The sequence below is a fragment of the Coffea eugenioides genome, chromosome 11 (genome assembly GCF_003713205.1).
Source record: "Coffea eugenioides isolate CCC68of chromosome 11, Ceug_1.0, whole genome shotgun sequence".
Taxonomy (NCBI): domain Eukaryota; kingdom Viridiplantae; phylum Streptophyta; class Magnoliopsida; order Gentianales; family Rubiaceae; genus Coffea; species Coffea eugenioides.
The window spans coordinates 46286398-46300885 of NC_040045.1; the positions used below are offsets into that span (position 1 = coordinate 46286398).

Sequence of the window (14488 nt, forward strand, 5' to 3'; positions counted from 1 at the left end):
TAGTGATTAGTTATACTTCTGGTAATAGTTTAACGATATTTTAAGAAAATAGTGGATTGGATTTACTCTTTTAACAAAATTAACCCTCTTTTCTTAAACTATGTGCAAAAAAAAAAAAAAAAGACTATCAAAGTAAAACAGTCGGAGTGATTAGGACACAATTTATCAGGCAAATAGCTTTTCAAAGGAGCAAGCAGGAAAAAATAAAGTCGTTCTTCCATTGTCTATGTGTAGTCATTTCCGGCTATTAAACATTTTTCTGTTATCTAATATCATTGAAACAATTGGAGCTCAGCGCGTTTAACACAAAAAAATTTTAGCATAATTATTTTTTAGCAACAAAGAAATAAATAAATGGGGCATAAAAATAGTAATAGTTAATGTATCCAAAGAGCATTAAATTCGTGTCCAATCAAGGAAGCTTCTATTTTTTTCCGCTAATATAGAGGAATTTGGAGCAAAATGCATCTTGATTTTTTTTGTTAGGTTATTAGATTATGTTCATTAATATCAAGCAATTTCACTAATATAGAGAAATTTGGAACAAAATTTATCTTGAAATTTTTCATTGCGCTATGTTTATTAATACCACGTAATAGTTAGAAAAAAAAAGCCATTTAAGAAGGGGAAAAACTAAGAGAAACAGGCAAGAAATAATATACTTTGCTTAATCATCTGTTGCTATTATTACTTTTTGACTATTTAAAATGTACTCAAATAATTAAAACTCACCATACTTCATTTTCTTTTTCAGCAATATAGAAAAATTTCGAACAAATTTGGTATTAAAATATTCAATTGAATTTGCAACAAAATTATACTAAAATTGGTTTTTTCACGCAAGCAATTAAATGATGCATAAAAATAGTAGCAATGAATTCCTGCAAAAAGTGTCATATAAGTGGACACTAAATGGGCCCTTTATTTATTTATTTATTTTTGGTCAAGAATGTTGACAAAGCTTACCATACCTCTTTTTCTTTTCCAGTGATGTAGAAGAATTTCGAACAAAATTGATATTAAAATATTCAATCGAATTTGGAACAAAATTATACTAAATGTTTTTTTTTTTTGAATTTGTACAAAAAAGTGTTATATAAGTGGCCACTCAAGAGACCCTTTACTTTTTTTTTTTGGCCAAGAGTGTAGACAAAATTTGGTGAGGAATGTAGACGAAATTTGGAGCAGAACTCATACTAAAATGTTAATCTAAATTTATATTTTCCTAATGGCTAAAAAGGATATAATAATATCAGTCCAAAACCAGGCACCATATCCTTTTTTTTTATATTTATTACGCTCAAGCCATGGCAAAACAAGAACAAATTGTGGTTCATCATGCCTTTTTTGGGATAATTGCAGAAACCTCCCCTGAGATTTCTAATAGTTGCACTCACATCCCCTGAGGTTTCGAAAATAGCACTAACCTCCCATGAAATTAAGATTTTGATAGCATATTTAGCCCATGTTACAAAAAGTGCTATTAAAAAAGTCTTTTGAGAAGAGAGATAATAATGTTGTTCCATTTGTACCCCTTTTACCTCTTGTAAGGTTGAATTAGTAAAAGAATGAATAAAATCAAAAGTTGGAAACAATTAGTGAAACTCATATAAATGCAAAGAGAACAAGTACAGCAGTAACAACAAGAAAATTTAATGAACATACGTTCAGAAATCTAAGGTTCTAAAGCATATAATGTGTACAACCAATTTCAAAAAACTCTCATTCATTAGTGTGCATAGAAACTATGTGTATTAAGTTAAGATTACAAAGGATTGCTTAACTATTGTCTTCTGATTATCGCAAATTTTTAACAGAAAAATCCTCAAAATTTGCCTTGATTTTTGCTTTCTTTCTTCTTTCGTTTCGTGAATGCCTAAGATGAAGTGAACTCAACCAAAACTACTAGAACATATTTTCTTATGGAGCCTTGTTTGGAGGTTTCTTTCCTTTTGCTTCTGCTTCTCTTCTATGCAAATTATATATGATTTAGATTATCCTTTCAAATACTGTCAATCACAAAATGATGCCATGTTGAAGTATCAATTAGCGCTATTTTGTGATGCTATTTTATAAGTGCACTTAAAGTGCCTAATCAAATAAGAAGTAACCATTAACTTGTTTAATTAGTTATCGTAAACTTGTTTATTGCCCTAAATTTTTTGCTCCAAATTTGTTTACAAACAACCTCAAACTCTTAGGGTATAGAAGTAAATTCACCCTATCTTTTGTCAACTATAGGCCCAAATTCACGTTGGGGGAGGTAAGTGCTATTTTAGAAACCTCAGAGGATGTGAGTGCAATTATCCCCTTTTTTTGTCCAATTAGGCTTAGATCATGGCAAAATCGAAATAAATTGTGGCTTAGGGGCCTTAAAAACCCACATGCAGCGCAAGGGTGAAACTAGGGTTACAAACGAATCGAACCGCTCGCGAGTGACTCGAGTCGAGCTCAAGCTGGCTCGAGTCGAAATCGAGTTCAAGATATAATCGCGAGCTCGAGTATATATATATATTTTTTTTTTATTTTTTTATTTTAAGTATATATATTTTTATTTTTTTAATTTTAAGTACATATATATTTTTTTATTTTAATAGTAAAATTACATATATATTCTTAATATTTTATTATTTATTAAGAAAAAGATTATTTTATTTATTTTTTAAAAAATAAAATAATTATTTTTTATTTTTTTCGAGCTTGAGCTCGCTCGAATCAAGTCGAGCTCGAGCTCACTAAAATTAAGTCAAAGCTCGACTCTATTAGGTCAAAACTCGACTCGTTTGCAGCCCTAGGTAAAACACTAAACTGGAGAGGGGAAAAAAGCAAAGGAAACAAGTAGGCAGCAAGGGAAATCACCTGTCGAAATTACCCTTAGGGCTTCACAAAATCACCAAAGAACCGGCAAAATGCCGGGAAGGGACGACACTCTACTGCTCCTCAGCCTTCCGCGCTTTTAATATGTAGGATATATATATATATATATATATATATATAGACACACACGTACGCACACATATATATTTTGTTGGCAATTGGGCTCAAATTACACATAACTTAGGCCTCGTGACAGGGATCTTGGGCCTCTCATCAACACGCTTTGTTCTTGGGCCCACCCATCTTCTGTAATCTATGGTGGCAGAAATCTCTATAAACCGGACTGATAGTCTTTCGCTCTTTCCTGAAGATTTGTAGCCGATTTGCGATTACGGAAGCTTTCCTTACCTCCGTCATTTATTGAGAGTATTATACTTTTCACAAACAATACAATTAAACTACTATTCTTAAAAAGTTTGATTCTTAAAATATGACAAACAAATTAGAATGGAGAGAGTATTGGTTATTACCTCCTTGCCCTTTACATTTATTACGTCATGCATGTTTTGCTAGTCTGCTTTTATCATTGCACCAAAAAAGATTTAAATAAACAAATGCATATTGCCTGGGCACATGTTCTTTGTAGAATGGGTGGATTTGCACCCCCTTCATTGCATCACATTGTTCGTACTGCCTTAGCATAACCCGGAAATGCTTGCATGATGTTGATTGTCTTGATAACTTTCCGCGGAGTCCATGATGACACAACCCAAGATGTGTTTCTTTTTTTGCCTACGTGAAATATCAAATAGGAGATTTCTGTGCATATATGTGTGTGTGTGAATAGATTCCTGACCGTACAAGCAATCCTGAATGTCTAGCCGTTTCATAAGTCAACAAAACCCCCACCCCCCGCGGTAGCCCCCAAAACAAAACAAAAAAAGAAGAGTAGAATACTTACCAAACAACTTATAACAGCCCTCACCATTGCCAACAGCAATAAGCCCACCCTTCACATCAAACGTCAGCCTAACCCAAGAAGTCCGTTAAAAGATAATTTAATTTGGGCGGGAGACTTTCTCAATCACCACTCCGGCACCGAATTCACTATGGTCAAAACTCAAAATGAACCTCCGGCACCAGAAACAGATTCTGGGGCAGTTCACTCCTACAGAATGCAAGTTCTACGCCATTCAAGTGTTTCTTGATTTCCTCGTAATTCAGAGATCAATTACCCGACACAGCATCCATAACAGATGCATAATTTCCTTCATTCAGTCTGAGAATGAATCTTGTATTGCACAAAAACAGGCATTCCGTTGAGCTATAATCGCACAATCCACACATTCCAGACTCCGCAATTCACACGACTAATGCAGGGTAAAAACTAGTTTAACATATAGATACCCACTTAAACACACAGAGGAGCTGCCCGTTTTAAGTACCTCAAATTTGCACAATGGATACTAAGCCTAAACTCTTTCTCAAGAGGAGCCTAAACTCTTTCTCATGGGGATTACTAAATCGAACAAAACCATCAAGGAAAGCAATTCCTGCAGTAGTATTTCTAGCTCAGCAGAGCGTCGTAAACAGCCAGCATCCAGAGCCTACACTAAAAATTTCATGCATCTCATATCTAAGGTCTACCTTGCATCCACAATGTTCATCGTTAGTCCCAAGAAAAATTTTGAAGATAAAAAGGCACTGTGAGAAGACCGGCTCGAAGAATGACAGCATAATAGAGACGGCCAGTAAGTGCAGCTTGATAAATAATCCAACACTACCATAACATCCAACCAAAAAGAAGCCACACGACATTTAAGAAGAACAAAAAGCTGTCTCTACAAGTAAAAGTATGTCTTTGAATGAACTTTTTGAATTTAAGCACTAGCAAAACTTGTCTGCAACCTCCAATAGCATTACGTAACAATATGCCTCAAAATTTGTAGAATCGACTAAAAGCATTGCCAATGAAAGCACCATTACATAAAGCTTAAGCCTTCCTAGATTTACTTGTGGCCAACTGCGATTCAGGCTGCAAAATATAAGAAAAAAATTTAGACACAAAGAGAAGCGCCCCAGAAATTTACAATGATACCTTTCTGGATATCAACCAGATTGACAGATAACTGAAAGATATAACTACATATGTATTACCTCCTTTTTCACAGACTCTTCCTTCTCAGACAAAATCAACTCAATATGGCAGGGGGAAGACATGTAGGCTGGCCAACAAATCATATATTAAAGTTAATGGACATAATGCACAGAACAGAAAACTGAAAAAAAGTCATCTATCAGACATACGGTTTATTCTTCCATGGGCACGATATGTGCGGCGTCTTTGTTTTTGTGCTTGATTCACCTGAATGTGAGAAATGAAAAGTGAATCCACATCCAAGCCTTTCACCTGCAGGATAAAATAACTGCTGTCAAAGTTGTACAAAACAACGAATATTAGATTATAACTTCTGGGAGCACGGACAAACCTCTGCATTGCTTTCAGCATTCTTGAGCAAATCCAAAATGAATCTAGCAGATTTAACAGGCCAGCGACCCTGTCCATTTGAATGCCTATTCTTGGCCTGAGCAGTACGGCCAACACCTCCACAGAAACGTGTAAAAGGAATTGCCTGTTTATGGGCCAAAACATCCTCCAAGTACCTCTTAGCCTTGGCTAAAGGCAGCTTCCTGATGGCATGCGCTGTTTCCCTTGTGTTCTGTTAAAGAAGAGCAGCACACACACACTGTCAGATTGTATGCTCAGACAAAAACTAGCTAAGAATTCGGACCAAATAACAAAGAAGCACCATTGAGGCGTATAGCAGATCTTACATTATAAATTATGTACCGTTCCAAGGAGAAAAAACACAAACAACCCTAGCAAGGTAACAACTCTAATACTACAAGAACTAAGATTCACATCTCTAGGCCCCAAACAAAAGCAATGACAAAGCAGAAATAAAAGTTGTAGTAAAAGGAACATACAGCATAATAGTGGATACAACAACAAAGAAAGACCCAGCAGAATTAGTTACAACTTTCAAGTGCCCACTAGAAATTATCAACCATTCTCACTAGTATTCACTGAAAACTTAATCAACGATATCTCCCTCTCCCAGGAACTTCTGAAGGCAACAGATGTTTACCAAGGATCGGAAAAGCTCATAAAGACATGAAGCTTATTTCTTGTCCTCATACGTCAGACTGATTAGCAAGATGGATATATAAAAATGTCGGGAAGATGATTGTTGAAGGTTTTCAACAAGATAACGAAATACAACTGCCCATCTTCCCAAAAAAAATATTGCAGAGAACTCTTTCGAGCAAAGTGCAATGACAAATTAGCACAATGTCGATACACACAATCCCTGCTTTCCATAACCATGAGATGTGGATACTAAAACCCCAACCCACATCGAAATGAATCATAAAAGTATGTTAGGTTGAAAGGTATGAAGACTTTGTCATTTACTAAACAATTATCTTCCCCACATACCAACGGACAGAAAGCTCCCATTCTGTCAGCTTTTCTTTACTTCAAAATTGAGGGAGGTAAATAAGGTTGCAACCGTTTATCAATTTAAGAAATTAATACTAAAACATCCATGACAGACAAGCTAGTCTGAAGCCCACAAAATCCCGTTAGAAAACACAAGTTTTCCTTGGTTTGTTCTAATAATCAAAGAAAGATGACTATATAATCAGAATGTATCATCGTTTACTGAACCGTAGATCATGAAGCTCAAGAGGTTCACCCAATAACAATGCCAAGTTTTATTTCCCTGAAGTTTACGAGAGACCCGTTCACATTAAACGGCAACAGGCCCCTGCTTTTTTCATCAGGTTATACTACCGACAAGTCCAATCAAAAACTTAAATAGCCAAAAAAGAGCATACATACAGAGCAGGAAAAGAACTAAATGGCCTTAAAAAAAGTAGATCAAAGCATCCATTTGTTTAAGTGATGAGAGAGAGAGAGAGAGAGCAATCGGTACCTTGAAATGAACACGGAGATCAGATCCCCTAGCTTTGCAGGCTGCATTTTATAAACTTTTAACAAAATTAGCACAAAAGCCTAAAAAATCGATGATAAAAAATTTTGAAACAAATCTAAGAATGAAAAAACAAATCAAAATCTAGTTTAAAACCAAAAAAAAAGGGAGGGATGAAAAAAGCAATTACACTTGGTAGGGTTATCGGGCTCCCTTGAGTACTTCACCTGAAAGAGCACACCGAAAACACCAAAAAGTTGTTATAATTCGAGCATTTTGACATGAAAAATCAAAACCAAAGACGAAACTGATAATTACGCAAACTGTTACAAGGACTAAAGCAGGGAGAAGCTGAGAGGAGGAGAGAGGCGAACCATCTTTTCAGCGTGGGGGAAACGGATGGGAATGCTCCTGCTAGGGTTTTTCAGCAGAAGAAGAAGTGGCCTAGTGCTGCTAGGGATTTTCAGCAGAAGTCTTGTGGTGTTCTGCCGCACATTTTCTAAGGCTGCGTCGGCCCAAAGATTTTTACCAAAATGCCGATCTATAATAGAGCATGTTAACGCAGGCAGCATTATGGACTAAACAAAGTCTTGTCTCATGGGCTTTAGCCTCGCACGACGAAGTGCATATGGGCTTCGTGAAAGGAGACCCAGAAGCCGAAACCAATCAAGATGGACAATTGCCACTAAGGTTGGTTCGCCCGAGTCTTTTTTTTTTTTTTTTTTCTGTACATGTTTTATTGCATTTGCGTTTATTATTTGAACTAATTTTTCCTACACTAATCGTGTAATTTTTGCATATATGTCATAAATCCAACAACAGTGATACTGTATACAGTGTCTATCACTATAAATATACTGTTGTTTTGTGAAATTTAAGCACTAATTCCAACTACAATTTCTAAATCCTTTCTAATTTTCTGGGTAGGTTTGCTTCATAAAAGATGGGACTATTTGAGCATGTACCTTGCTTTCCTTGCTCGTCATCCCTGGAACACTTTCACCCACTCTTTATTCTTTATCTAACTCTCAAGTTCAAGTAAGAATATACTACTATATGTGATTTTTACTTTTTAGCCACTTCATTTACCATTACAATACTACTAATTGTGCCTACATTCACGAGAGAGAGAGAGAGAGAGAGAGAGAGAGGGATCCATTCTTCTTTTGTGTCTCAACACAAGCATTTACTGCCAAAGTCAGGTAAGGATTTTGACATCCTTTTTCCCTTTGAGTTCATGTTTTTGGTCACACATTTATAGGTCTGCAAAAATTATTTCTGTGGCACAATTCGGTTGCTGAAACCTCATGCGCATGCACTTGGCGACTGTGTGTTTCTTCCTAATAACACTGGGCATGTGTTAGACTTTACCATCTTCGGACCATGTGAAAAAGGTTATTATGATGCTTCAAGCAGATTCGTGATTCATGTTTTAATTGTTCCTGTCGTCGTCATTTGTGCTCATTAAACGTTCTTGTATTAATGATTTTGTTATTCAATGGAGGCTTAATAATTTCAAACACATATAGTAGTTACGTAAAGCACTAAGGTGCCACAATCTTTTTCATTTTAATTTTCTGCATTATGTTGTGTAAGTTAAATTCGCCATGTGTACACAATCTTTCTGCTTCTATCCAATTATAGATTCATAATACAGTAAAACGAACGACTAGCGTTTGCAAGCAATTTCTTTATCACCTGATACAGATTACCGACAGAGAAGGAAAATTTAGGCGTAACAAGCATCCAAAGTTTCCAAATACTACTCCATGAACATTTATTTATATATATTGATCACGTCATCTCATGTATTGTTGACTGTGCAGTGGCAAATGGCAATGGATTTCATTGGAAGTTTGATCGATATCTTGAAATGCATTTGGAGAAGAGTCATGAGTTATATTGGCTTCAGGGAGATTCCTTCCGACAACTCTAGAGAGCTTGCTGCAAAAACTGAACACCCAGTTAAGGCCTTCGGTTGGGCAGCCAGAGATGAATCTGGCTTGCTCTCTCCGTTCAAGTTCTCCAGGAGAGCGACGGGTGAAAACGATGTTATGTTCACGGTGCTGTACTGTGGAATTTGTCACACTGATCTTCACACCCTGAAGAACGAGTGGGGTATTTCCAGCTATCCAATGGTCCCAGGCCATGAAATCGTGGGAGTAGTCACAGAAGTTGGTAGCAAAGTGGAGAAATTCAAAGTTGGAGATAAAGTTGGTGTTGGATGCATGGTTGGTTCGTGCCATTCTTGCCCCAGTTGTGCCAACGACCTTGAAAACTATTGTCCTAAAATGATACTCACTTATAATTCAACATACTATGATGGAACTCCAACATATGGAGGCTACTCCAATATCATGGTTGCTGACGAAAACTTTGTGATTCGTTGGCCTGAAAATTTGCCTCTTGATTCTGGAGCACCTCTCCTCTGTTCCGGGATCACAACCTACAGTGCCCTGAAATATTTTGGGCTAGACGGTCCAGGGATGCACATTGGTGTGGTAGGTCTAGGCGGGCTAGGCCATGTGGCCGTGAAGTTTGCCAAGGCATTTGGTGCTAAAGTGACTGTGATCAGTACGAGTCCCAGCAAGAAGGATGACGCCATTGTACGTCTTCAGGCAGATGCCTTTCTGGTTAGCCATGACAAAGACAAAATGCAGGCTGGTATGGAGACATTGGATGGGATCATTGACACAGTCTCGGCGGTTCACGATCTCGGACCATTGATTGGTTTATTGAAGTCACAGGGTGTTCTTGTCCTGCTTGGTATCCCCAACAAGCCGCTTGAAATTCCAGCCTCTCTCTTGCTTTCGAGCAGGAAGGTGGTGGGAGGGAGTGCCATTGGCGGCATCGCGGAGACGCAAGAGATGATTGATTTTGCTGCGAATAACAAAATAACTGCAGATGTTGAGATTATACCAATGGGGTATGTGAACACTGCAATGGAGCGTCTAGCAAAGGGTGATGTCAAGTTCCGATTTGTAATTGACATTGCAAATACCTTGAAGGCTACCTAACTAAGCCTTGCACGTCCTCAATGCCCACTTTGACACGATCATCATGGTAGCTTTGCGTCTGTGTGAGTTGTGTGTGAATAATAGGAGTTGAGACTCTACGTATCAACTCTCAATTTCCGAGCATATGCTTTGTTTGTAAGTAATACGTGTTTTCCTTCTGTAAAAGCTGATGACGATGATATTCAATTTACCAGATCTTATCCATAATTCCCCCCAACCACCACATTTTGGCAGTCAATGTAGGATGAGGTTAAGGTCATTCGCTGGCACAGACTGCAACAGTCGGGAGTGGATAAAAAGAGAATTACAGGCCAACATGATGATGATGATGATGATGATGATGATGATGAATGATGGCGAGGGAGACAAGAATATGGATATCCTTTATTACAGGAGCCTACTAATTAAGAGAAAAGAAAGAAACATGAATAACAAATTTAGCTACGCTAACTTTCTGATTACTGGGTGTATTACTAAAATAACAAACGAAACTATAACTACACAGCACAAAAGAGAAATGTTGAAACAACCAGGAATTTATGTACCCATTTTGTGAGAAGCGTAAATGACGAGAATTTCCTGGGAATGTAGAGGGCTATATTATATAGACTATGAATGCTTAATGAAAAACGTACAAAATTTGCCTAGATGAAAATTGCTGATGCATTTGGCCATCTTAAAATGTCCGGAATTGAAGAGTTCCCTCATCGATTACGTCTGCTGAAAATTGCACTTCCTTCTATGTTCAAATCTTCTCAAGATTCTCAGAAATAGTCTTCATCCTTGGTCGAACCTCAGGGTCTGCCTCCGTGCATGCAAGCGCTACATGAAACGCTGCAAGTACTTCCTTCTTTGCGTGTACTTCTTTAAGCAACATTGGGTCTACCATGTCTGATAGTGGGTTTTCCTCTTCAAATCCCTTCCTCACCCACCTTACTAGGTCTGGGATCTCCGTGGAAGTGGATGTCGTAGGAGACGAGAGCTCTGGAGACTTCCCTGTCAGCAACTCGAGCAAGACAACTCCAAATGAGTAGACATCCCACTTTTGGGTAGGTCGGTTGCCAGGGATCCGAGCTTCCGGTGATTGGTAATTGTTGGGTCGCTCGGGTTGAGCTGATTTTAAATATGGAAGAGCCCCACCTATAAATCCACCAGAGGATGAAGGATTGTTGCCTGTGATATTGATCAGGCGGTTCAGGCCGAAATCAGAAATGCAAGCTTGAAAATCATTGTCAAGGAGAATATTAGAGGGCTTTATGTCTCCATGGACAAATTTTCTGGGGCTACATTCGTGAAGATACGCTAAGCCCCTCGCTGTTCCTTTAGCAATTTTCAGCCTGGTTCCCCATGATAAGCTAGATGATGCCTGACCTGTTCTCCCTACATCATCGATGTCACGCATCTTCAATCAAACAATCAACCAACTTAACTAATATGATACGACGTGCAGATGTTAATACTAGATCTTGACCCAAATTATGTTATCAGATTCATCTCTTACCTTACCATAGGCAGACAGAAGTGAGCAGCAAAGGAAAGAGGGAAGGTGACAACTTCCAAAGAACTGAAGATCCAGAATATTCAATAGTAGCAATTGCCAAGTATGCATTAATAAAGTTTATGCTAGAATGTCACTTCAAATAACACCAAGATTATTGAAATTAATACAAAGTTTTGCAACGATAATTTGCTAAAACCACATTGGATTACGTCGTCCTAGATCCACTGCTTCGCCAATGGTTTTGGTCCATAAAAGGGCATGATGGCTCCACCTAGTTTTCAACTACGTATGAGGTTCACCATTATGAAATATTTTATTGCCACTACAGTGCTGCCAATGCAAGGCCAAATGAATCCTCTAAGATCTAGCAGGAAAGTCGGCCAATTTTCTAGTACGAGACCAACATCAGAAGGAGAATCACAGAGAATCATCTTTTTCGTTTAGAAAGATTGCAACTGTTCTAACACGGTTCCAAAGTAATTTATATGCATTTAAATCAATATATACCCTACTCCTGTCTTGCGATTTGAAGAGAATCTCGACAAAAATTTTAGCAGCTACAGCATTGTTGGTTCCCTAATTTCCAAGTAGAATCATTTATGAAATCGTATCTTCTATTTTCCAGATTCAATTTTGCTAAATTTGTCTTTAAATAAAGCAAAACACGTGCAAATGAAAAACCCATCCAAACAACAAGCAGCAGCCAAATGAAGCATAGCAAGAGTCGAAGAGCATACCATGAAGAGCAGAAGCCAAGTTGCCATTCGAAATGAAGTCGCTGATAAGAAGCTTCTCGTCAGGAGCCCAGTAATAAGCCCTCAATCTGACGATGTTTGGATGCTTCACCCTTCCAATAGCCTGAATCTCCGCCACAAATTCCTTATACCTCTGTTCACCACCCTCGCCCAGCCTCCTCACTGCCACTGGCACGCCACTCCCCAGCACAACCTTGTACACTATCCCCAGCCCACTCTTTCCCAACACGTAAGCCGACGCCCTCAACAGCTCATCAAGCTCAAAATTAAAGCCCTTGTCTATAGCAACAAGATCCCCCTCACTCCCATTAGCACCACTTCCACCACCATCAACCCCCTTCTCCGACTGAATTTCTGAGTCATTACTCGGAAATGCACCTACACAAGGGAAAGCACACAGCTTCCTCTTCTCATTCCCACCAAACTTCACTTTCCCGGTACAGCTACAGCCACCGGAGTCTTTCCTCCTCCAATACAAATACACGATCACCAGTCCTACAAATGCCACTCCTATGGCATCGGCCACTGCAATCAGTATGATCAACCCCGGTTTTAGCCCTTTATGCGAATCCACCCCCTCATTATCCCGTGAAGACGACTGGACCCCCGGAGGATTATTTGAACTGTTCCTACATGTTTTTTGCAGAGGAAATCCACATAACATTGGATTATTGAGAAATGCGGTCGGACCCTGATTAGCAAACGACCCCGTTTGGGGAATTTCACCACTTAAATTATTATTCCTCAGATCAAAACTAACCGTGAGCGGTAAATCACCCAAAGACTTGGGGATGTCCCCAGTAAACTGATTAAAGGAAAGGTTCAAGGTCCCGGTTAACGATTTCAATTCTCCAATGTCTTCCGGGATCGAACCGGTGAATGAATTGGATGAGAGATCAAGCTGCTCTAAGTTAGCGAGCTCCGGGAAGATCCCAGCCGGAATGTTGCCGGAAAACTTATTTCTGGCTAGAATTAATCGCTGCAACTGCCTGCAGCTCCGGAGCTCCTTCGGGAGGGCTTCCGAGAGAGAATTGTTGGAAAGATCAAGGTTCTGGAGACGAGGGAGATTGCAAATCGAGGGAGGCAGCGGTCCGGAGAGGTTGTTACCGTAAAGAAACAAGCTGTGGAGCGAGGAGGCGTTGAAGAGCTGATCAGGGATGGAACCGTAGAAGTTGTTGCCGTGAAGATTAAGGCGACGGAGATAAATAAGCGTGCCGAGCTCGGAGGGAATGTAGCCACGGAGATTCTTGCCGGAGACGGTGATTCCGACGACACGAGGATCATTGGAGCCGGAAATGTTCATACACGAAATTCCAGACCAGTGACATGGCGTGGCATCGTCCTCATTCCAGTCAGTTAATGCGGAACCGCCGCCGTCGATGGCGGACTTGAGGGACAAGAGGGAAAGCCCGTCGGCGGTTAGAGAATTCCCCCGCTTAAGTTGTAAGACGACATGAAATACAACAGAAATCACAACTAATAAAATTCTCAAAACCGGCATTGTAAAATCTTCTCTGTTTTCTAGGTAGGACTTATGTTTAACTTTTAACTGTCAGACCAAAACATGGCAGAGTTGTACAAATGCAATTAAGTTCAAGCAAAATGCTGCTCCCTTTCTTTTTTGTTTTTTGTTTTGTCGTTTAACTCTTTTGATCTTCGGGGTTGGGAATGTTTTAGTAGTACTGTAGAGGGAGGAGTAGGTGGGCCGTGGCGGTGGTGGGAATGAGAAAGGAGGTGTGGGGGGGGTGGGAGAATTAGTTGAGGTATTTATGAGAGAGAGAGAGAGAGAGTAAAAGGAAGAGAGTAGAGGGCGGGGGGGAGAGGAGGGGTTTTGATTGGTGGGTCCAGCTCCCGCCAAGAGATAGAGGGAGTAGTAGAAGGAAAGCAAGATGGCTTTTTTTATGATGGGGAAAAGTGAAGTGTGTATAGTGTATACTGGAGGTGGGGGGCTTAGTAAATAAAGAAACAATAATAATATGATGGCGATGCAATCTACTCATTTGATATGGATGTCTTTGTTGGGATTAGGACATTGACTTTTACCCACAAAATAACTCCTACTTCAAGCCAAAGTCTTACCATCGTGTGTAATATAACCCCATTAATTCCACTCAAGTAGCGTTTTGTTCCTTTTTTTTAACTACGTCCAATAGCTTGATTTGATATGAAATTTACTTCGTAGACTCATCACCCTGTGTTTCTTTTTTTTTTTTTTCCGGAAACGATAGTTAATTATATTGACTTGTGTAAAAATTTACACCTAATGAGCAAAGGCTCAAGCTGCACTATACAAGTGTCTGCGACACTGAGGATTTAACCATTCCTCATCAAAATATATGCTTAGCGCATAAAAACTGAGGTTAGCTATGCTATTCCTCACTTCCTCCTTAGCTAAAACAAATG

At 39.0% G+C, this 14488-nt stretch overlaps 3 protein-coding genes and 2 non-coding genes across 6 annotated transcripts; 1 reads left to right on the plus strand and 4 right to left on the minus strand.

Moving 5' to 3' along the window:
• Window positions 1-4545: 4545 nt before the first annotated feature.
• LOC113751741 (60S ribosomal protein L17-2) lies at window positions 4546-7326 on the minus strand. The gene is made up of 7 exons (XM_027295856.1): window positions 7187-7326; window positions 7003-7039; window positions 6816-6856; window positions 5307-5537; window positions 5125-5227; window positions 4975-5042; window positions 4546-4852 (listed from the first exon to the last, which is right to left on the minus strand). The coding sequence occupies exons 1-7, from the start codon at window positions 7187-7189 to the stop codon at window positions 4811-4813; spliced, it is 525 nt and encodes a 174-aa protein (XP_027151657.1). The 5' UTR covers window positions 7190-7326; the 3' UTR covers window positions 4546-4810.
• On the minus strand, window positions 6049-6195 carry LOC113754624. The gene has a single exon (XR_003465303.1). It is a non-coding gene; the product is annotated as a small nucleolar RNA snoR135 (small nucleolar RNA).
• On the minus strand, window positions 6525-6657 carry LOC113754611. The gene has a single exon (XR_003465291.1). It is a non-coding gene; the product is annotated as a small nucleolar RNA snoR74 (small nucleolar RNA).
• Window positions 7327-7952: 626 nt separating the features above from the next.
• Window positions 7953-10054, plus strand: LOC113752913 (8-hydroxygeraniol dehydrogenase-like). 2 transcript variants are annotated; one of them, XM_027296963.1, is made up of 2 exons: window positions 7953-8014; window positions 8639-10054. In XM_027296963.1, the coding sequence occupies exon 2, from the start codon at window positions 8645-8647 to the stop codon at window positions 9827-9829; it is 1185 nt and encodes a 394-aa protein (XP_027152764.1). In that variant the 5' UTR covers window positions 7953-8014; window positions 8639-8644; the 3' UTR covers window positions 9830-10054. The 2 variants fall into 2 exon arrangements, with proteins under 2 accessions (XP_027152764.1, XP_027152765.1); XM_027296964.1 differs by lacking the exon at window positions 7953-8014 and adding an exon at window positions 8077-8206.
• A 217-nt stretch (window positions 10055-10271) lies between these two features.
• LOC113752912 (receptor protein kinase-like protein ZAR1) lies at window positions 10272-13810 on the minus strand. Its single transcript, XM_027296962.1, has 2 exons — window positions 12068-13810; window positions 10272-11209 (listed from the first exon to the last, which is right to left on the minus strand). Exons 1-2 carry the CDS (start codon window positions 13584-13586, stop codon window positions 10575-10577), a joined length of 2154 nt encoding a protein of 717 aa, XP_027152763.1. The 5' UTR covers window positions 13587-13810; the 3' UTR covers window positions 10272-10574.
• Between the last annotated feature and the right edge of the window lie 678 nt (window positions 13811-14488).